Source organism: Oryctolagus cuniculus, chromosome 3, assembly GCF_964237555.1.
Source record: "Oryctolagus cuniculus chromosome 3, mOryCun1.1, whole genome shotgun sequence".
Taxonomy (NCBI): domain Eukaryota; kingdom Metazoa; phylum Chordata; class Mammalia; order Lagomorpha; family Leporidae; genus Oryctolagus; species Oryctolagus cuniculus.
This window is the reverse complement of record NC_091434.1, coordinates 136,590,340-136,614,389: the sequence shown is the minus strand read 5'-3', so window position 1 is coordinate 136,614,389 and position 24,050 is coordinate 136,590,340. Positions and strand designations below refer to the sequence as shown.

General features: G+C 41.9%; 1 protein-coding gene across 4 annotated transcripts in view; it reads left to right on the top strand.

Annotated features, from left to right (window-relative positions):
• LOC100357899 (B cell receptor associated protein 29) overlaps positions 1 to 24,050 on the top strand; it is a 70,396-nt gene that overhangs the window by 37,211 nt on the left and 9,135 nt on the right. For 2 of the 4 annotated variants that reach the window (XM_070071150.1, XM_070071152.1), the window contains exon 7: positions 10,719 to 10,819. In XM_070071150.1, the coding sequence (XP_069927251.1) occupies positions 10,719 to 10,819 (101 nt within the window). Of the gene's footprint in view, positions 1 to 10,718; positions 10,820 to 12,714; positions 13,480 to 19,996; positions 21,416 to 24,050 lie in introns of those variants that run through there. The other 2 variants (XM_051849693.2, XM_070071151.1) reach the window with 2 other exon arrangements.

The following is a 24,050-nucleotide window of genomic DNA, read 5'->3' as shown; positions in this document are numbered from 1 at the left end:
GCACTGCAGGCACTTGCTTTACCTGCTATGCTACAGTGCTGGCCCGGTAAATCTTTCTTACTAAGAAGGCAAAGGCCACATCTAAGACATTCATGTGTCTCCAGTATTCTAATGTTCCAGATAGTATATAATAGATACTAATAAATCTAACACCCAAATGCTAACTTTGGTGCTCTTTCTTCCCTTTTTACCCAGTTTAGATTTCATGATTCATCATAAATATACCCCTACTCCTTTTCTGTTTCCCTAACCCTGATAAAGAGCCAGTTGTGTTAAAGAAACAATAATTAAATTAATATGGGCTCCCAAAAGTATATGACCATCTAATTTCATTCTTCCAAAGTCTTCACTTTTCTAAAACATCTTGTCAAAATTCTAAACGCATCCTACTTAATTGAGCATAGACGATTAGACAGAAACTTCATTTCCTTACCATTCCTTCTCCTTACCCCGACAACTAGACTCAAACGCTCTGCGTCCTTGGGTTCCAGCAGTTTCAGTGTTGATCTTTCCCCAGTGCTTTGGATCCCAGTACCAGCATCTTCTCAAGGACTTTGTTTCTCAATTAACTCTTCACTTCTCATACTATAAACATTCTCTCTGGTTTCTTGTCCAAAAAAAATAAAAACAGAAACTTTCCTCATCCCACATTCCCCTCCAGGTACCTTGCCCCATTTCTCTGCTCTGCTTTGTAGCAAAATTTCTTTTTTTTTCTTTAACTTTTTATTCAGACATTTCAGACTCACAGAAAGGATGCAATAATAATAAAGGCAATTTTCCTTGTAATCTTACCTCAGTTGCCCAAATAATGACATTTTACATTAGCCTTGTCCATTTCTTTGCTTCTTCATACTATTCTCTCATTATTTTGGTGTTTTCCAAGTGGCGACTTTCTAGTTTCCTCATTCCTTCTACATTAGATGCCATTTTGTGGAAGGAGGAGTTTTCCATTTTCCCTAGTCATTAGCTTTCTCAGTGTGATGAGTGGTTATACCTCATTTTGAGCATTATATTTTACTGTTGAGATTGTCTTTTAAGATTTGACCAGTGAAGGTCTTTCCCACTGGACCCCATGTTCTTTTTTTTGTTTGTTTGTATATTTTTGGTTTTTGGTGGTTTTGGTTTTTTTGGTTTTTGGTTTTTTTTGGTTTTTTTTTGTTTTGTTTTGTTTTTTGACAGGCAGAGTTAGACAGTGAGAGAGAGAGACAGACAGAAAGGTCTTCCTTCCATAGGTTCACACCCCCCCTCCAAATGGCTGCCACAGCCGGCGCTGCGCGGATCCGAAGCCAGAAGCCAGGTGCTTCCTCCTGGTCTTCCATGTGGGTGCAGGGCCCAAGCACTTGGGCCATCCTCCACTGCACTCCCGGGCTACAGCAGAGAGCTGGCCTGGAAGAGGAGCAACCGGGACAGATTCTGGTGCCCTAACCTGACTAGAACCCAGGGTGCCAGCGCCACAGGCAGAGGATTAGCCAAGTGAGCCGCGGCGCCGGCCTACACCTAGTTGTTTTAATGTCTTACTTTAAAATGGTATATCTGTATAATTAGTAAACCAATATTGATACATTACTATCAAGTAAAATTCAGTTTCTTTAGATTCCCTTAGTTTTCACTTAATGTCTTTTTTCAGTTCCAGGACCTCATTCAGGATATGACATTACATTTAGTAGTAATTTTCCCTTAAGTTCCTGTTAGCTATAATATATTTTTCTTATTTTTGGTGACCTTGACTGAGATTATTTTGGTGACCTTGATTAGTGTTTGAGCAACACTAATCACATACAACAGGGTTTCAAAATTTTCATGAAAACTCACATTAACTTTTAACTACTTTTTCCACAGACTTTGTGAAGCCCCTCTTTTTTTTTTTTTTTTTTTTTTTTTTTTGGACAGGCAGAGTTAGACAGTGAGAGAAAGAGAGAGAGAGAAAGGTCTTTTTTCTTTTTTTCCTGTTGGTTCACCCCCCAAATGGCCGCTGGGGCCGGCATGTTGCAGCCGGTGTGCTGCGCCGATCCAAAGCCAGGAGCCAGGTGCTTCCTCCTGGTCTCCCATGCGGGTGCAAGGCCCAAGGACCTGGGCCATCCTCCACTGCCTTCCCGGGCCACAGCAGAGAGCTGGACTGGAAGAGGAGCAACCGGGACAGAATCCGGTGCCCCAACCAGGACTAGAACCCGGGGTGCCTGCGCCTCAGGCGGAGGATTAGCCTAGAGAACCACGGCGCCGCCCAGTCCCTCATGTTGTGTAGGATATGCATGTGTTGGAATTTATCTGATTTTTTTTTCTTCTAAGTATTAGGCTGGGGTTATATAGGTTGATATTGAGATAGATCACACCTGGCTAAGATAATGTTAAGTTTCTATACTATGAAGTTAGCTTCTTCCCTCCTACCTCCATATTCTAATCTTAAGAAATAAGGATTTGTTGCTGCCATTATGGTACAGCACATTAAGGCACTACTTGGAAAACCAGCATCCCATATCAGAGTGCTGGCTCCAGTCCTGGATGTTCCACTTCTGATCAGTCCCATCCCAGTGTGTGTGCCTGGAAGACAGCCGGTGATGGCCCAAGTACTTGGGCCCTTGCCACCCATATTGGAGAACAGAATGGAGTTCCTGGCTCCTGGCCTCAACCTGACACAGACCTGGCCAGTGCAGCCTTTTAGGGAATGAACCAGTGGATAGAAGGTTTCTCTCAGTCTCTCACTCTGCCTTTCAAATAAATAAATATTTTTTAAAAAGAAAGAAAAGAAGATTTGTGCTTTACCTACATGAGTAAAATGTCTTAATAAATTATTTGCAGTTATTCTATCAAGATTTGTCCATTCAATTTGCTCCATTTATTCATTTGTATCAGTGTGGATTAATGGATATTTATTTTATACTTTGTACTACAAATTAGTATTGTTTTATTTTCTTGCTTAAGTTGTCCAGCCTTGGCCATTGGGGACTCTCTTAGTTGATTCCTGTGTCCCTAAAGGGCTGTTAAAACACATCAGCCAGCGCCACAGCTCACTAGGCTAATCCTCCACCTGCAGTGCCAGCACTCTGGGTTCTAGTCCTGGTAGGGGCACCGGATTCTGTCTTGGTTGCTCCTCTTCCAGTCCAGCTTTCTGCTGTGGCCTGGGAAGGCAGTGGAGGATGGCCCAAGTGCTTGGGCCCTGCACCCGCATGGGAGACCAGGAGGAAGCACCAGGCTTCTGGCTTCAGATCAGCGCAGCATGCTGGCTGTAGCGGCCATATAGGGGGTGAACCAACGGAAAAAGGAAGACCTTTCTGTCTCACTGTCTATCTCTGCCTGTCAAATAAATAAATAAATAAATACTACGTAGCCCCAGTGTATTATGCTCTCAAATTCTCAAAAATGAAACCAAATAAACCTAGAGGGGAAATACTAGAGGTATGAAAATTTTTCAAATGGTTTTCTGCAGCTCAGTCCTTATAGCTATTGTAAAACAGCCCAACTTTAGATATCATGCCATTGCCTCTAAAAAATTACTCTTCCCTTTCCTGGCCAACTTTAGCTGATTTTGTCTGTGATCTCTGCTAGAAACACAGTGAGCCAATAATTTTACATACTAGATTAGTCTCACCAGCTCCTTCCACTGTCTATATAGCTCCATAAATGTGTTTGGCACTTTAAAATATTTCAGCCTGCTATATTGTTTGCCTCAAACATTTTAGCTTAACGTGCCTTATTGTAACATTAATTGTGATTATTTTCTATATTAATAACTGAGGCATAGACCTTAGAAATATCCTAGTGGCACTCTCTACTTGAATCTGGCCAGTATTCTCGTAAAAGATCTCAGCGTTCTGTAAAGTCACTAGCAGAAGATAGCAACTCATTTTTGCAGATAAAAATTGAATTAGCAACTTAGCTGTATTTCCTTAAGCCTTCTTGTCCAATAATGCTTTCTCTGTATATGGTGTTTCCAAAATAATATGATTGAAAATAAAGAAAGCATATTCACAATGTCAGATGACAAGTTCATATAATCCCCTGGTTACAGATGCAGTTCCAGAAGGAGGTGGAAGGTGTCCAAAATACAATATTGTATATTGTAATTTGCATAAAATGAGAGATAGAGAAAGGACTGGGAAACAGCCGAAGAGGCTTCTAGATAATATAACTTTCCTTAATTAGAGTGAATTCAATAAGATAGTAATCATTAGGTTTATCAATATCCATCAAAATAAGCAACACAGTTTATATTAGGCTTGATAAGTGGCAGAAAACAGTGTTTGCACTCATTTGATTTTTTTTAAGATTTATTTTTTATTTATTTGAAAGGCAGAATTAGAGAGAAGGGGAGAGACAGAGATCTTCCATCCACTGATTCATTCCCCAAGTGGCTGCAACAGCCAGGGCTGGGCCAGGCCAAAGCCAGGAGCCAGGAGTTTCTTTCTGGTCTCCCACTTGGGTGCAAGGGCCCAGGGACTTGGGCCCTCTTCTTTTGCTTTCTGAGGTGCATTAGCAGGGAGCTGGATCGGAAGTGGAACAGCAGCAGGGTCTTGGCCTAAGTCAAAAGCCAGGAACTCCATCCTGATCTCCAGCCCTTTCACTACCTGGCACATTGGCAGGGAGCTGGATTGGAAGCAAAGCAGCTGGGACTCAAACTGGCACTACAATATGGAATGCCAGCATCACAAGCAGCAGCCTAACCCACTGTGCCATAACACTGGCCCCTAAGTATATATTATTTTTTTTTTATTTTAAAGACTTATTTATTTACTTGAAAGAGTTACACAGAGAGAGAAGGAGAGGCAGAGAGAAAGGTCTTCCATCTGCTGGTTCACTCCCCAATTGGCCCAAACAGCTGAAGCTGCACCCATTTGAAGCCAGGAGCCGGGAGCTTCTTCCAGGTCTCCCATGTGGGTATAGGGGCCCAAGGACTTGGGCCATCTTCTACTACTCTCCCAGGCCATAGCAGAGAGCTGGATCAGAAGTGGAGCAGCTGGGACTTGAACCGGTGCCCAAATGAGATGCCAGCACTATAAGTGGCAGCTTTACCAACTATGCCACAATACCAGCCCCAGTATATATTATTTTTAACATTAAGATCAGCTCCTATTCAGTACAGCCCCTGACCAATCAGTCTGTCCTGTTATAAAAGTACTGTAGACTTATAACAACACAAATATAATACTCATGGGCCTGAAGGCTAGAAATGTGAGATTAAGGGAACAGCAGGTTCAATGTGGTGAGGGCCCATTCACTGGTTCATAAATGGAACCATCTCACTGTGTCCTCTCATCATGGGAAGGGGAAGACGGGGGAAGGCAGCATTCTAGAGACTTTTGTTCAGCCACTAATCCCATTCATGAAGGCCCTGTCCTCCTGACCTAAAACTTCCCAACCCCACCTTCTAATGCCCTTGCATTGGTGATTAGTTTTAAATATGAATTTGGGAGAGAAACAAGCATTCAGACTATAGCACCAGTACCAGCGCTGAGGCGCAGCGGGTTAATGCTCTGGCCTGGGGCACTGGCATCCCATGTGAGCACCATTTGGAGACCCGGCTGCTCCACATGCAATCCGGCTCTCTGCTATGGCCTGGGAAGGCAGTGGAGAATGGCCCAAGTCCTTGGGTCCCTGCACCCTCGTGGGAGACCCGGAATAAGCTCCTGGCTCCTGGCTTCAGATTGGTGCAGCTCCGCCTGTTGTGGCCAATTGGGGACTGAACCATTGGATGGAGGACCCCTCTCTCTCTGTAAACTCTGACTTTCAAATAAATAAATAAATCTTAAAAAAAAAATGACCATAGCACCAACATTCTTAAAGCTGCCATTATAGGCTAGTGTGCATTATTATGTTGCAGGATCTAATTTGCTTTTTGTACACACCAGAAGTGCAGGCTCTTAAACACTTTTAGTAAGTCTTAAAGATAACCATGCTTCATAGTTTCCAGTAACCTCTAGAAAATGCCTTTTTGGTAGAACTGAAATGAAAACTAATATATAATTCTATATTGTGGCTGTGGGCCTAGTGAACTACAGCTACCACCAAAAATCTGTCTTCCATACCTGACTCCTATCTACCAAATCTAATTAAAAGAAAATAAAATTTTAAATTTAGTTCCTGGTTGTACTATCCACATTTAAAGTGCAGCATAGGGAATAGGCTTTTAGCTTAGTGCTTAAGCTGCCCACATCAAAGTAGCTGGGTTTCATTCCTGGCTTCCAGCTTCCTGCTGTTTTAGAGTCTGAAGGGCCACAATGATGGCTCAGATACTTGGGATCATGCCACCAAGGTGAGAGACTTGGATTGAATTCCCAGCTTTGACCCAGCCAGGCTTCAGCTGTTGGTGGCCATTTGGGGAGTGAACCAGCAGATTGGAACACTCTTGTCTCTGTCTTCACAATTCATAATTTTTTAAAAGTACTTAATAGCTACATGGATATAGTGGCTATCATATTGACAACACAGATGTAGAATAACACAGAAAGTTTTGACAACACTGTCTAGAAAGCACTGATATAAGAAACACTTTAGTTAACAGTGGCTTACATATTTATATAAAAATCTCCATATGATGACTCTCTAGAGAAAAGCAACCAGCTTGTTTACAAATAGAACCTATGATTTCATTTCATGCTGCAAGATAACTTTTAAATCTGAGTGCTACTTTCTTCCCTAGAGCCAGAGCCCATACCCTAAAAGATCTACAAATGCAGAACTTCCAAAGGCTGCACATGCAGAATTATACAAAGAGCTAAAGATTCTTAATATTTAAAATATGATACCCACCTCCAAGATGGCGGAATAGGGAGGGAGCGCACTGATAATCTGGGAAAAGATAGTTTAATAAAAGTGGAGATACTGCAGTTTCAGGGAAGAGTTAGGGAAAAAACTGCAGAGGAAACAATTCCGGAACTAGTGGGACATGGTGGACCTACGTGGAAGGGATGGTTCAATGTGCACAAAACAATCAATGTGATACACCACAAGAAAAAGAAATTAAAGGAATACAAATTGGGAAGGAAGAAATCAAACTATCCCTCTTTGCAGATGATATGATTCTTTCTTTAGGGGATCCAAAGAACTCTACTAAGAGACTATTGGAACTCATAGAAGAGTTTGGCAAAGTAGCAGGATATAAAATCAGTGCACAAAAATAAATAGCCTTTGTATACACAGGCAATGCCACGGCTGAGGAAGAACTTCTAAGATCAATCCCATTCACAATAGCTACAAAAATAATCAAATACCTTGGAATAAACTTAAGCAAGGATGTCAAAGATCTCTATGATGAGAATTATAAAATCTTAAAGAAATAGAAGAGGATACCAAAGAATGGAAAAATCTTCCATGTTCATGGATTGGAAGAATCAATATCATCAAAATGTCCATTCTCCCAAAAGCAATTTATAGATTCAATGCAATACCAATCAAAATACCAAAGACATTCTTCTCAGATCTGGAAAAAATGATGCTGAAATTCATATGGAGACACAGGAGACCTCGAATAGCTAAAGCAATCTTGTACAACAAAAACAAAGCTGGAGGCATCACAATACCAGATTTCAGGACATACTACAGGGCAGTTGTAAACAAAACAGCATGGTACTGGTACAGAAACAGATGGATAGACCAATGGAACAGAATAGAAACACCAGAAATCAATCCAAACATCTATAGCCAGCTTATATTTGATCAAGGATCTAAAACCAATTCCTGGAGCAAGGACAGTCTATTCAATAAATGGTGCTGGGAAAACTGGATTTCCACATGAAGAAATATGAAGCAAGACCCCTACCTTGCACCTTACACAAAAATCCACTCAACATGGATTAAAGATCTAAATCTATGATGTGACACAATCAAATGATTAGAGATCATTGGAGAAACCCTGCACGATTTAGGCACTGGCAAAGACTTCTTGGAAAGGACCCCAGAAGCACAGGCAGTCAAAACCAAAATTAACAATTGGGATTGCATCAAATTGAGAAGTTTCCATACGGCAAAAGAAACAGTAAGGAAAGTGAAGAGGCAACTGACAGAATGGGAAAAAATATTTGCAAACTATGTAGCAGATAAAGATTTAATAACCAGAATCTACAAAGAGATCAGGAAACTCCACAACAACAAAACATACAACCCACTTAAGAGATGGGCCGAGGACCTCAATAGACAGTTTTCAAAAGAGGAAATCCGAATAGCCAACAGACACATGAAAAAATGTTCAGGATCACTAGCAATCAGGGAAATGCAAATCAAAACCACAATGAGGTTTCACCTCACCCCGGTTAGAATGGCTCACATACAGAAATCTACCAACAGCAGATGCTGGAGAGGATGTGGGGAAAAAGGGACACTAACCCACTGTTGGTGGGAATGCAAACTGGTCAAGCCACTATGGAAGTCAGTCTGGAGATTCCTTAGAAACCTGAAGATAACCCTACCATACAACCCAGCCATACCACTCCTTGGAATTTACCCAAAGGAATTTAAATTGGCAAACAAAAAAGCAGTCTGCACCTTAATGTTTATTGCAGCTCAATTCACAATAGCTAAGACCTGGAATCAACCTAAATGCCCATCAACAGTAGACTGGATAAAGAAATTATGGGATATGTACTCCATAAAATACTATACAGCAGTAAAAAAGAAAGAGAGAGAGGGAGAGAGAGAGGAAAGAAAGGAGGGAGGGAGGGAGGGAGGAATGAATGAATAAATCTGGTCATTTGCAGCAAAATGGAGGAATCTGGAAAACATCATGCTGAGTGAAATAAGCAAGTCCCAAAGGAACAAATATATGTTCTCCCTGATCGGTGACAACTGAGCACCAAAAAGGGAACCTGTAGAAGTGAAATGGACACTATGAGAAACAGTGACTTGATCAGCCCTTGTCCTCACTGTTGATGAACAACTTAGTACTTTATCCCTTTTAGTATTTTTTTGTTCTACTTAATACTATTGGTTGAACTCTTTATTTAACACACAATTATTCTTAAGTGTTTAAATTTAACTGAAAAATGATCCCTGTTAAATATAAGAGTGGGAGTAAGAGAGGGAGGAGATGTACAATTTGGTACATGCTCAATCGGACTTGCCCCAAACGGTAGAGTTAGAAACATGCCAGGGGATTTCAGTTCAATCCCATCAAGGTGGCATGTATCAAGGCCATCTCACTAGTCAAAGTATCAGTTTCAGTTCACAGTTGATCATAATGATAGGATTAAGAGTCAAAGGGATCACATAAACAAGACTAGTGTCTGCTAATACTAACTGATAGAATCAAAAAGGGAGAGAACGATCCAACATGGGAAGCTGGATACACAGCAGACTCATAGAAGGGCAAATGTCCTAAACAGCACTCTGGCCTCAGAATCAGCCCTTAAGGCATTCAGATCTGGCTGAAGAGTCCATGAGAGTATTTTAGGCGTGGAAAGCAAAGACACTCTGGCAATTAAAAAAAAAAAAAAAAAAAAACCCTAAATGAAAGATTTCTGTGGGTGAGATCGCAGTGGAAAGAATGGGCCATCAAAGAAGGTGGTACCTTTCTCTGAAGGGAGGAAAGAACTTCCACTTTGACTATGACCTTGTCTAAATCAAATTGGAGTTGGTGAACTCAAAATGCTTCCATAGCCTTGGCAACTCATAACAAGAGCCTAGGGTGATTACTGACGCCATAAATGAGTGTCAAATTGTTAAGTCAACAACAGGAGTCACTGTGCACTTACTCCCCATCTCTGTCCTTAATGTGTTGTCCAACGTGAATTAATGCTATAACTGGTACTCAAACAGTACTTTACACTTTGTGTTTCTGTGTGGGTTCAAACTTGAAATCTTTACTTAATATATGCTAAATTGAACTTCCGTATATAAAGATAATTGAAAATGAATCTTGATGTGAATGGAATGGGAGAGGGAGCGGGAGATGGGAGGGTTGCAGGTGGGAGGGAAGTTAAAGGGGGAAAAGCCACTATAATCCAAAAGCTGTACTTTGGAAATTTATATTTATTAAATAAAAGTTTTAAAAAAAGATTCTCAAAAAGTAATATATATGATTGCTTCAATATATATGATTGCTTTCTATCCTTTCTTAGGCTACTCCTCCTCTTTACATATTTTGTTTGTTATCATCTTCTCCACATACTTTTTTTAGAAAAAGATTTATACATTTATTTGAAAGGCAGAATGACAGAGATAATTCTTTCGTTCTTTCGTCTGCTTGTTCAATCTTCAAATGGCCTTATCAGCTAGGTTTAGTCCAGGCTGAAGCCAGGAGCCCAGAACTCAATCAGTGTCCCACATGGGTGGCTGGAATTCAGTTATTTGAGCCATCTGCTGCTGCCTTCCCAAGGGCATTATCAGGGAGCGGGATCAGGAGTATAGCAGCCAGAACAGTAGCCAGCACCCATGTGGGATGCCAGTGTTGTAGGCAGTGCCTTTACCCATTATGCCACAACAGCTCCTCCACAAGCTTTTAAAAATGCCTGCATACTATGGTTTTATTAGAGAATATTTCATTATTAGGAAATACACAATGACATGTTAAAGAGTAAAAGGACACTAAGCCTGCAGCTTTGTCTCAGATGACTCAAGAAAATGATATTGTGTATGTGTGTAGAGAGAATACAGTGAAGACAAATGGAGCACAACATCAACACCGAATTGCAGTGAAGACTACACATGAGTTTTCCATTTAAGTCTTGCAGCTTTTCTGAAGTTTGAAATTATTTCAAAAATAAGAATAAAATTCTGTTTATATTTTCTAGCCCTTTTCAAGGCACAAAATGATGTGATTGCAATGAAGATGCAATCAGAGAGACTTTCGAAAGAATATGATCGACTCCTGAAAGAACACTCTGAACTTCAGGTGGGTGACATGTACTTTTATGGGTCTAAAATTCTTGAAGTAGTAATTACCTACATAATTTATTTGGGTTATTTGCCCATCCCTAGCCAAGAGGTTTTATCTCCCGGCTTGGTTAAAGGGTTAAAGAAGTCACATTTTTTTACCTGGAGGTTGAAGATGAATGCATTGCAGACAAATACAAGAAGTTATAATGTGAAGAATTGCTGACATGCTGACTTACAGCCTTCTGGTTTTGGCAAAGGTTTTAGTTTTACTGCTTGGGATGTTTGTCATATTCTCTGCAAAATGAAACTAAAAGTTAATATTCCATAGTACTGGCTACTGCCACTACTCCTCTGTCTCAGTATTTTAGAAATCCTAAGAGCAAGACTGTGACGTTCAAATACATGATTATATACATCTTTCCATGAATGGATGGTAATGAAAAAAGTTTGTGTTTTTGTTAAAACCATGAAATCAGATCTGGGCCATAATTTTCTTTCTCTTCCTATCAGATCCAGCAAGAGTCAGGTCCAAGCATTCATCCATGTTAGGTTTGTCTTCCCGCTTCATTGGCTATTGTCCGATAACCTGAATTGGTTTCCAAGGCACGCTTTGATGATGTGTGAGGAAAACTGGTGGAAAGAGGCAACCCTGTGCCTTCCTACCAGTTCTTCTTAGAGCAAGTGGATTGATTGTTATCATTTGGCAGCCTTCATGGTTTTCAGTCAAGTCTTTGTGCAGTTATAGCTCTTTATTTCACTGTACTTACTCCCTGTGTCTTGGCCATTGTATTTGCATAGTCTAGGGCTGAGGCTGTCATGAGGCAAATATGTACTGCACAGATCTTGAATACCCAACTTGTCCTCATGCTAGCTTTTTGGTCTTACATGGATTGTATCATCCCTCTGGGACTCACTTTGTATGTAAAATCAGCGATATTAACCTTGGCTCAGTGGATTGTTGGGAGAACTAAAATGTATAGCTACTATTAGATAGAGTTAGTTCTGGTATTCTGTAGCTCAGCAGAGCAACTATAATCTATAAAAATCTATGATGCATTTTGAAAAACAAGAAGAGTCTGAAGATTTCCATCACATAGAAACAGTCGATGTTTGAAGACAGAAATACTAATTACCCTGATTTGATTATTACACATTGTATACAGATATCTTGTTATACTGTGCCCCCTAAATATGCTCGTTAACTGTCAAAAATTATTTTAATGTGTGGGGCAGCACTGTGCCTAGATGATAATAAACATTCAGGAAATGACAGCCATTATCATAAGCAGTATTACTTCCTCTAGAAGTTTTGCTGAAACAATGACTTACTCTCAGCCAGCTACTTTGGCCTGGTTTAAAGCCAGTGAAGAAATGATCCAAAGCACAGTCCTGACCTAATATACCCATGGCTTTGCATGTTTGATTTAACGAGCCCACTGTGACAACAGTAAGAAAATGACAGGGCCTCCAGCAAGAGGTGGATGCCCTGTGTGCTCCAGTTCCACAGCTCCGCAGCCTGAGTTCTCATGATCTGGAGTAGGTAGGTAGATTTTCAGCAAGATTACCCCTTTGCCATGTCTAAAATAAAGTTCCTAAAGTTGCTGACCTCATAAGGGTGTGAAAAGAATTAGTCCATGACATCTTTCAGCATCCACCATGGCAACTGAGGAAGTCACTTCAGAGGCCTCTTGAGTAGAAAGACATTATTTTCCTCCTGAGGGCAGAATCATAGATTCAGCTGGAACGAGAATCCATACCAGTGGACTTTGCTCAGGTGTCAGAAATGTTTGGATCCTTGAGTAAAGACAGGAAAACAAGGAATATGCCCTCAACTTCTTATGGCCAATATCTGTTAATGAATGTCTCCATTGTGAGTAACAGCCAATGGTTATCTTCATCCCTGTGTAACAGATTTTCTTCAATCAATTTCTTTACCCCTGAAGAGCCACCTTCAACATGGAGTGTCTACATTCTTTTTTTTTTTTTAAGATTTATTTATTTTTATTTGAAAGAGTTACAGAGAGAGAGGAGAGGCACAGAGAGAGCGAGAGAGGTCTTCCATCTGATGGTTCACTCCCCAATTGGCTGCAACGGTCGGAGCTGCACCAATCTGAAGCCAGGAGCTTCTTCTGGGTCTCCCACATGGGTGCAGGGACACAAGGACTTGGGCAATCCTCTACTGCTATCCCAGGCCATCGCAGAGAGCTGGGTTGGAAGTGGAGCAGCCGAGTCTCGAACAGGCGCCCATATGGGATGCCAGCACTTCAGGCTAGGGCGTTAACCTGCTGCGCCATAGCTCCGGCCCGTGGAGTGACCACATTATTGGCAAAGGATATAGGAAGTTTTTATAAGTAATTCTTTCCCAAGAAAATAATTGTTTCAATTGTTTATTTGTAAATGACCCCTCCCCACATATGCTAAGTGCCAAATTGCGAGTTGGGTCTCATTTAGTAGCATCAGTAGCATAAATAGACTTTTATATAATTTCTGATTGTATCCAATTTTTGAAATACTTAACAGCTGATATTTATTTATATTCTACTCTGGACCTGCTTAAACACTTGGCTAATGGCTTCATGTAAGAGTATAATTCAAAAAGCTCATGAAGTGGGAGCCAGCATTGTGGCATAACAGGTTAAGCTACTGCCGCAGTGCTGGCATCCAATATGGGCACCAGTGCGAGTCTCAGCTACTCCACTTCTGATCCAGATCCCTGCTAATGGCCTCGGAAAGCAGCAGAGGATAGCCTAAGTACTGGGTCCTCTGCTACCATGTGGGAGACCCAGAAGAAACTCCTGGCTACTGGCTTTGGCCCAGCCCGTTCCTGGTGTTGTAGCCATTTGGGGAGTGAACCAGAGGATGGGAGATTCTCTCTCTCTCTCTCTCTCTCTCTCTCTCTCTTTCTCTTTCTCCCTCTGTCTCTCTCTCTCCCTCTATCCTTCCCTCCCTCCCTGTCTCTCTGTAACTCAACATTTCATGAACTTTGTATTTATTTGTTTATTTGAAGGGAGCTGACATGTGGTACAGTGGCTTAAGCCAACACTTGCCACCTTGGCATCCCATATTGGAGTGCTGGTTCAAGTCCCAGGTGATCTGTTTCTGATTCAGCTTCCTACTAATGAGGCTGGGAAGGGAAGAGATGGTTACCCCAGTACTTGAATCCCTGGCAGGCATGTGGGAGACCTGGATGGAATTCCTGACTCCTGGCTTCAGCCTGGCCTAGACCTGGCTGTTGCGGCCATTTGGGGAATGAACCATGGATAGAAGTCTGTCACTCTTCCTTTCAAATAAATAAATATGTAAATAAATATTTTTTTTGAAAAGTTAATGACGGAACAGGCATTTGATCTAGCAGTTAGGATGCAGTTAAGGTACCTGCATTCACATCAGAGTACCTAGGTACCTGGCACTTGGGGAGTGAATCAGCAGATGAGAGCACTCATGCATGTGCTCTCTCCCTCCCTCTCTCTTTCTCTGCACCTCTCAAATTCATTAATTAAACTTCATGAAAGCTGGAGTTAAAATGTAAGTTTACTGTGGTGCAAGGAAAGTCTGAAATTCATGCATATGAGGGATCTTCAAAAAGTTCATATAAAATGTAAGTATAAACAAATAAATAAACACATAGAAAATGTGTTATAAAAACTGTATGGATTTCAGAATTTTTTGCACCAAAATAAAGTTATTTTTAATTACATTTTACATGAACTTTTTAAATAACTCTCACGTTATCATGTTTATACTGCAGCCAAGAAGTTAAAATGTTTTCATATAATATCCCTATTTGGTGGAAAAGGAAACTGAGACCTAGAGATACCATATTAATTACCCAAAGTCACTGAACTACAGAATGATAGGATAGCATTCAGGGGCTAGCATTGTAGCCCAGCAAGGTAAGCCACTGCTTGTGGTGCTGGCATCCCGTCCAGGAGTGCTGGTCCAAGACCTGACTGCTTTGTTTCAGATCTGGTTCCTGCTAATGCATCTGGGAAGGCAGCAGATAATGACCAAAATGCTTGGGGTTCTGCCACCTGTGTGGGAGACCTGGGTGCAGTTCAAGGCTCCTGGCTTTCCCCATTCCTTGCAGCCATGTGGGAGTGAATTGATAGATAGAAGGTCTCTCGGTCCCTCTCTCTCTGCCATCTGCCCATCAAATAAGTACATCTTGAAAAGATAATGAGAGCACTCAGAGTTGGGGTTCAGAATCAGGAAATCTTGCTCCAGAACCGCCATTACTGGCCAGGTTCTTTGAACTTTCCTGGACATTGGACTGTGTGCTCTTGGAAATGCAGCTGTTGCTGCTATATTTCAGGGAGATCAGTTTTTCATCCTCCCTTGCTGTCTGATCTCTGGACAGTTTTAGCCAATGTGAGACACTAGTGGAAGATGAAGGCAGGAAGGAGGGAAAGCCAGATACTTCTCCTACTCTGTTTACTTTAGGTACTATCTCCCTCCTAGTCCCAGTTCCCACCAGGCAGCGTCCATCTGCTGGCCCTCAAACCCTGGGCTCCATAAGCATAGCCTCCTCTGACCCTCCAGCCTACAGGGTAGTGGTTTTCTGCTGTTGCTAATCCCTGAGGTGCCTTACTGCACCCTGTTTAGTGTGTCTACATCAGCTATAAAACAGGTGCCTTGCAATGAACACCTCTTGTGTTTGAAGGGGGAAGAGGATTCCAGCTCCTGTAATTCTCAGATGAATCATTTGACATCCATGCTCATTGGCTACTTCATTACTTAAATCAGAAAGTTATCCTAGCAATGAAATAGACTCCATGCAAGAAAGCACTTTAAATATTTTGAATCAAGAAAAGTTCTGTAGAACCATGAGATAATATTAGGGATGTCTGGATTGGTTTGTTTTTATGTATGGATTTATTTACTTGAAAGGCAGAGTGAAAGAAAAAAAGTATCTTCCATCTGCTGCTTCACTCCCCAAATGGCTACAATAGCCAGGGCTAGGCCAAGCCAAAGCCATAGGCCAGGAACTCCATCTGGATCTCCTACGTGGGTGGCAGGTTCCTCCCAGGCTCATTAGCAGGGAGATGGATCAGAAACGGAACAGCTCAGACTCAACCAGTTTTCCAATATGAGGTGTCGGGCTCATAGGAAGCAGCTAAGCTTACTACATCACAATGCCAACTGCAATTGGTTATACTTTTTTCTTTATCCACTTATCCACCCTCCATTGTCCAGGATGAGAACTTAAATAAGGTCTGAGATTTAGGTGCCTTTAAAGAAGAATCATTTTCTTAAAAGTAATTTCTGGTGCAGGCATTGTGGCGCAATGGAATACCTACATCCCATATAGGAGTGCTGAGCCCCAGCTAGTATGTGCTTCTAATCCAGCTTCCTGCTAATGTGCCTGGGAGAGAGCAGATCATAGCCCAAGTACTTGAGTTTGTGCCTCTGATGTGGGAGACCTGGATGGAGTTCATGTCTCCTAGCTTTTGGCCTGTCCGTGCTCCACCTCTTGTGGGCATTTGAGTAGTGAGCTAGTGAAAGGAAGATCTGTCGCTCCCCGTCTTCGTGGAGGAACGACACAGGACCCTGCGCTCTTCTTTCGTCTGCTCGGCCCTCCCCGGGTTTGCTGCTGGTTCTTCCCGGGTTGGCTACCGACCCTTCCACCTCCGTGGAAGGGCGGTTCCCCCTGCCACTTTCCCCACTTCCGCGGGGGAGCGGCACACCGCCGGCCGGCTCTCTCGGGGGCTGCACAGGTGTTCCTTCAGATAGATGTTCCTGGTGCATGTTGTCTCTCTCCTCCTTTATAGTCCTCTTCCACCAATCCCAACTCTGCTACCCACACGCCGAGTACGCTGCTCTCCTCCAATCAGGAGTAGGTCCTACAGTTTATTGGTTGAACTGGAGGCAGCTGTGTAGAAGCTGTTTCCTCCTCTCCCAGCGCCATATTGTGGGAGAGCAGATGCATAGAATAAGTCTTAATCCAGTAACTTAGTCTAGTCCGAGTTGCTCCCCACAAGATCTTTTCTCTTCCTCTGTCTGGGACACTTCACCTTTCAAATAAATAAATTTGAAAAATCTTCTTAAAATGAAATAATATTTGAACTTTATTTTTTTAAAGATTTTTTAAATTTATTTGAGGGGTAGAGTCACAGAGAGAGGGAAAGAGAGGAAAAGGTGTTCCATCCACTGGTTCACTCCCCAAATGGCTGCAAAAGGTCAGAGCCGGGCCATTCTGAAGCCAGGAGCCAGGAGTTTCTTCTGGGTCTCCCAAGTGGATGCATGGGCCCGAACATTTGGGCCATCTTCTGCTTTCCCAGACCATAGCAGAAGAGCTGGATCAGAAGAGGAGCAGCTGGGACTTGAACCAGCACTCATGTGAGATACTGGCAATGCAGGCAGAACTTAGCCTACTGCGCCACAACGCTGGCCCCTCAAATAAATCTTTACAAGAAGGGAAATATAGGCCAGCGCCGCAGCTCACTTGGCTAATCCTCTGCCTGCGGCGCCAGCATCCCAGGTTCTTGTCCCGGTTGGGGCGCCGGATTCTGTCCCGGTTGCTCCTCTTCCAGTCCAGCTCTCTGCTGTGGCCCTGGAAGGCAGTGGAGGATGGCCCAAGTGCTTGGGCCCTGCACCCGCATGGGAGACCAGGAGGAAGAACCTGGCTCCTGGCTTCAGATTGGCGCAGCATGCCGGCAGTAGCTGCCATTTTAGGGGTGAACCAACAGAAAAGGAAGACCTTTCTCTCTCTCTCTCGCTGTCTAACTCTGCCTGCCAAAAAAAAAAAAAAGAAGAAGAAGAAAAGGAAACATAAATCTCCTGAAGCAGAACTTCAGAGTGCTGTTGCTTATAAGCAGGAGGTTCACACAGCTTGTGCTCAGGCTGAGCATTAATGTTTCACAGCAACTTTGACCAATCAAATAAGATGACAAGATTAGAGGAGACATTCTGAACAATGACATGCCACCCCTCCAGTGTGTTACACTTATCTGACCGACCACTATGGGTAAAAATCCAAAGCTGTAATGAAGCTACTATTATGGACAAGTCCGCGAAGTGAAGGATGATTTTTCCCAAAACTGGCAAGTATGGATGAGTTTGTGCTACCAATAACCCCTAGTCACTTATGTCTTTTTTTTTCGTCTTTTCTAGCAGAAAGCAAGGGCAAATAGTTATTTAGTGCCTATAACAGGGAGGGGACCAAATGGGGAAATCCAAAGAGGTTTAAAAGATGCAAAGTAGAATCGTTTGTGGGAAAGAATCTAGTTTTTTCCCTTTTTGACTTCTGTTTCCTTGAAGTTTCTTTTTTTTTTTTAAGATTTGTATTTATTTATTTGAGAGGTAGAGTTACAGACAGTAAGAGGGAGAGACAGAGAGAAAGATCTTCCATCTGTTGGTTCACTCCCCAAATGGCCACAACAGCTGGAGCTGGGCCGATCCGAAGCCAGGAGCCTGGAGCTTCTTCTGGGTCTCCCACATGGGTGCAGGGGCCCAAGCACTTGAGCCATCTTCTACTGCTTTCCCAAGCCATAGCTGAGAGCTAGATCGGAAGAGGAGCAACCAGGACTAGAACCGCCCATATGGTGCACCGCAGGCGGAGGATTAACCTACTGCACCACAGTGCTGGCCCACCGTGAAGTTTTGATGCTTTGTTCTATGATTGTTTCATTTAAGGTACATAAATTAGGTAAAACTGAGAAAGCTAATACATTTTCCAAAGAACTTTAGGATATATTTTAATTACTAAGGCTGGTTTGATAACAGAAATAAAATTCATGAGGATAACATTATTCAGCTTTTTATTGTAGATTTTATATATATATATATATATATATATATATATATATATATATAGCTATTTCTTTCTTTTCATGTACAGTTCAGAAGGTGAATATTAAAGTGTTGGGGCTAGTGCTGTGGTAGGTTAAGCCTCCACCTGCAGCACTAGCATCCCGTATGAGCACCAGTATGAGAGGTAACTACCTCTAAAATAAATAAATAAAATCTGTAATTAAAAAAAAAAGATTTTTTGAAAGGCAAAGTGAGAGAAAGAGAGAGAGAATCATCCACTGCCTCCTAGGCGCATTAGCAGGGAGCTAGCAGAGTAGTGGAGACTTGAACTAGCACCCTGATATAAGATGCTGGTGTTGTAAGCATCAGCTTAATCTGCTGCACCACAGCATCAGTCCCAAGATTTATTTTTCTTTATATAGGCATTTACGTTTCGAAGTCAAGTATAGCTTGGACTGCATAACTCTGAAGTTTATTTCTTTCCAGTTTTAAATGATGTATTATGGTCATTTTTATAACATGATTAGCACAGTATAAGTTGAGAAGCCAGTTCTATTTTTTTAAAGATTTATTTATTTATTTGAAAGGCAGAGTTACAGAGAGGCAGAGGCAGAGAGAGGTCTTTCATCCACTTGTTCACTCCCCAGATAGCTACAACGGCCAGAGCTGTGCTGATCAGGAACTAGGTGCTTCCTCCAGGTCTCTCACATGGGTACAGGGGCCCAAGCTCTTGGGCCATCTTCTGTTTTCCCAGGCCATAGCAGAGAGCTGGATCAGAAGTAGAGAAACCAGGACTTGAACCTGCGCCCATATGAGATGCCGGCCCTGCAGGCAGCAGCTTTACCTGCTACACCATGGTGCTGGTCCCTAAAAGCCAGTTCTATTGGCAGATATCTGAAGGACAAAAGAACAAAGCCACCCTGAAGTTTTTTCTTCCCTTCATTCTTTTTTTGTCAAAAATCTTAGTTAGGTTTGTAATAAGGGAATTATAGGGATTTTGTTTTCCTGGAGTAACCTGTGAGGCAAAAGTAAAATACATTAAGGCAGGGAAAGAATGAACTTAGAGGGTAGCACATGGGAGATGCCAAGGAAGTTCTTGGCTCCTGGCTTTGGCCTGACTAAGCAGGGCCCTGGCCACTGTGGCCATTTGTGGAGAGAACCAGCAGATGGAAGATACTCTCACTCTCTCTCTGTAACTCTGCCTTTCAAATAAAAAAATCTTAAAAAAAAAACTTATTAAGAGGGTTATTTATTTCCCTCTGAACATTTCTTCAACAGAAACTTGCAAATTTCTAATTTAACAATTTGAGACTGTCTCAATCCATATTTTCACACTTGTTTATTCTTATAATAACTTTATATAAAAGAATGTTTTTTAAAGTCATTGTAACCATGAATATTTTTCTGTTTGCTGTATTACAAAAATCATATTTTTTTCTTACAGAATCGTTCAGAAAAAGTCAATAAGAAAGGCCTGTGAAGTTTATAAAAGAAGATTGTGATACACCATGTCAAGATGATAAATTTGTTATCATGTTAGCCTCTATAAAATTCAAAATGCAGATAAATGTACTGTGACTGCCCAAGACAATTTTTATTGCCACACACAGTCTGTGTAGTAATAACATTATCAAAATACCTAAGTGTTTCAGATGCATTATAAAGTGTGTATTCTAGTTCTTAACAAATACATAGGCATGTTAAATACCATATTTACATATTTACATGCTGGCTGTTTCCCAATGAAAGGAAAATTCCTTAATTATTTCCAAAATCGGATTTTTTAAGTTGCATGAAACCTTTAATAGCCTTAAAAGCTTTTATGAATTTTCAGTAATAATCTGTTTAATCAGATGATGATGATGTGCTTGAAAATAATATCTTACTATCAAAAAATTTGTTCACAGGAATATTAAATGAGGATAAATGATCAGAATTAGCTACTGTATTTATAGAAAAAAGTCAAAAAGAACAATGAAAGTGAAGACCTTAGTATTTTTAAAAGCCTGATGGTACTGTGGCTGACTCTGATAGACAGCTATATTGTTAGTTATATTTTTGTTACAGTGCTTCTGTACATTTTGGACTGTTATTTTTTTTGACATTTGTATTAATAACATAATTAGTGAGCATTCTATCTTTTCAAGTTGATCTAGTGAGAGTTTACATCTATTTGTGTTAACTGTCATAGCACCGAGCTGAACTTATTTTACAACAGTGTGGAATTCTTGACTTAAAAAGTTAATGTATAACATTTACAGAACAATGTTTTCCTTGATTGTGAAAGTTGCTAATTATACAAATATTACCTCAAATATACCTGCACTGTTGTTAGAGGTGTCACACAGTTTCTCTGAGATGTTTCTATATTCTGAAAGCTAAATATTAAATACTATTTTTGCATTCAACTCTTAGAGTTTCTGTTAGAAAATGGTAGAAATTATAATATTAGAAGAATTAGGTTGTTCCATTGTTTGGACATGACGATCACCTTACTTATCTCATAAAGACTTTAAAAGAAAACGGGGGGCCGGCACTGTGGCATATCAGGTAAAGCTGCTGCCTACAGGGCTGACATCCCATATGGACACTGGTTCAAGTCCCAGCTGCTGCTCTACCAGTCCAGCTCTCTGCTATGGCCTGGGAAAGCAGTGGAAAACGGCCCAAGTCCTTGGGCCCCAGCACCTGTGTGGGAGACCTGGATGAAGTCCCTGGCTCCTGGCTTTGGATTGGCACAGTTACGGCCATTTGGGGAGTGAACCAACAGATTGGAAGACCTCTCTCTTTCTCTCTCTCTCGGCCAATCCTTCTCTCTGTAACTCTTTCAAATAAATAAATAAATCTTAAAAAAAATTAAATATAATTACTGGAGTTTTTGCTTCTCTGGTCTTTGTTTCATCTTCTATTAGAATTTTATTACGTTTCCTACATATTTAATTATTTACATTGTAAAGTGGAACAAATGAGTGAGTACATGAAAATTGTTTCTCATTTCAATTTCACATAAAAGTCAAGGGTTACTGCTAGAAAACAGACATGTAGGAGACATTTAAATGGGACTTATACCGTATGGGCTGACAACACCATAAATAACAAGGAAAAGGGAATGCTGAAATAGAGAATTGAACAAATGACAGCTCAAAGTATAGACTTAGAAATATCAAATTCAGGGTAAATATATAGATACGGTACTTGGGATTTTGGCCACTGTACAGAAATCAAATAAATTCTAATGTCAGAATAATATACCAGAAAAAGTAGAAACAGCACAGCTTTGGAATTGGCAGAACTAACAGCTAATCCTAATCATGTGATCTTGAACATGATTTTGCTTGCTGAGCCTCCAATTCCTCATTTCCAAAATGAGAATAATAAAATTTAGGTCAGAATGACTCTAAAAGTTAACAGCATGATCTCAAAGTTGTTCAGACTGCTATTAAATGGGAAGTCTGGGTGCTATTTGAAGAGCATGAAGATTTGAAAAATTCCCCAGGAAGCACTTTCAGAAAAGTTTACATTTAAGGGGTGATGGATGTCAACCCTCTCAGTTTTACAAATTTATAACCAAAGGCTTCAAAAATGTGGGCAATTTTCTTAAGGTAAAATGAAGAAAGTTATATTCAGGGTCAGGATTTGAAACTAAATTCGGGTGTTCTGGTTCCCTGGATACTCACAGACCAGCTGTAATTTGTTGAACAAAGTAGAGCCATGTATTAGCCAGGGTTTGAAGGCCGAGAGGCAGTTTGGCTCCAAGGTCTGCACTTGACCATCTTACTGAACTCAAGCTATGTCTGTTCTTCCTGCTACTCTCCTTAGCAGTGATGGTAGTCAGCATATCCTCTTGAAGTAGGAAAATAGGTATTTCATGTATTTAATTACAGTTTTTCGCCCCATCATTAGTAGTGGCTTCATTGTGTCTTAGGTTTAGATTCAACTTAGAAGTTCTAGTAAGCAGGACTGGCACTGTGGTGTATCGGGTAAAGCCGCTGCCTGCTGTGCTGGCATCCCATATGGGAACCGGTTGAAGTCCCAGCTGCTCCACTTCTGATCCAGCTCTTTGCTATGGCCTGGGAAAGCAATGGAGGATGGCCCAAGTCCTTGGGCCCCTGCACCCACGTGGGAGACCCCGAAGAAGCTCCTGGCTCCTGGCTTCAGATCAGCGCAGCTCCGACTGTTGTGACTAATTGGGGAGTGAACCAGCAGATAGAACACCCCTTTATCTCTGCCTCTCCTTCTCTCTGTGTAACTCTTTTTTAAAAAATATTTATTCGAAAGTCGGAGTTACACAGAGAGAGGAGAGGCAAAGAGAGAGAGTGGTCTTGCATCCTATGGTTCACTCCCCAGATGGCTGCAACGGCTGGAGCCACGCTGATCCAAATCCAGGAGTCAGGAGCTTCTTCCGGGTCTCCCACATGTGTGCAGGGACCCAAGGACTTGGGCCATCCTCCACTGCCATCCCAAGCCATAGCAGAGAGCTGAATCGGAAGAGGAGCAGCCGGGACTAGAACCGGCGCCCATATGGGATGCCGGCACTTCAGGCCAGGACGTTAACCCACTGCACCACAGTGCCGGCCCCAAACTCTGACTTTGAATAAATAAATAAATCTTAAAAAAAAAAAATTCTAGCTAAACACTCTAGAATTCAGTAGCAGTCATCTTTGCTGCTTGTCCAACTCTCTGTGACTCCAGTGCTGATAACCAGAGTCCTACCCTATTCATTAGGGCCTAAGTTCCTCTCTTAGCTGTTTACTTCAATTCTTAGGTGAGGGTGTGGGGGCAGGTAAGAATACCCCCTTTCAGTGACAGCAGTACTGCCCCGAACCCCACTCTAGGGCCTGCAGTTTACTTCCTGAGTACTGGTACCACCAGCCTGCCTGGATCTAAATATCATCCATTCGTGGTGTTCTTGAGGATGCTGGCTGCTTTCCTGCAAGCTCCTCTCTGCTTTCTCAGTGTACCTTTCAATCTCAGCTGTTGGAAGTACCTACAGCTGTTGTGCCCTGCCTCTGTGGGCTGTCCCCACGTGTGTTCCCAGTCCTCTGCCTCCTCACTGACTTTCCAAACTCTCTGCAACCCCGCAGCTGAACAGCCCTCGCCCAGCTCACCTGATGTAATGCCTGATGTCCACAGGGCTCTCCTACACATTTTCATGAAACTGCATTTAGGGGACCCACATTGTGGCACAGTGGGTTAAGTTGCCACCTGCAACACTGGCATTTCATAGGAGCACTGGTTCGGGTCCCAGCTACTCCACTTCCAATCCAGCTCTCCACTAATACACCTGGGAAAGCAATGGAAGATGGTCCAGGTGCTTGGGCCTCTGCTAACCACATGAGAGACCTGGAAGAAGTTCCAGGCTCCTGGAACTGCTTTCCCAGGCCATAGCAGAGAGCTGGATCAGAGTGGAGCAGCTGGGACTCAAACCGGTGCCCATATGGGATGCCAGCACAGCAGGCAGCAGCTTTACCTGCTATGCCACAGTGCCGGTCCAGCCCCTG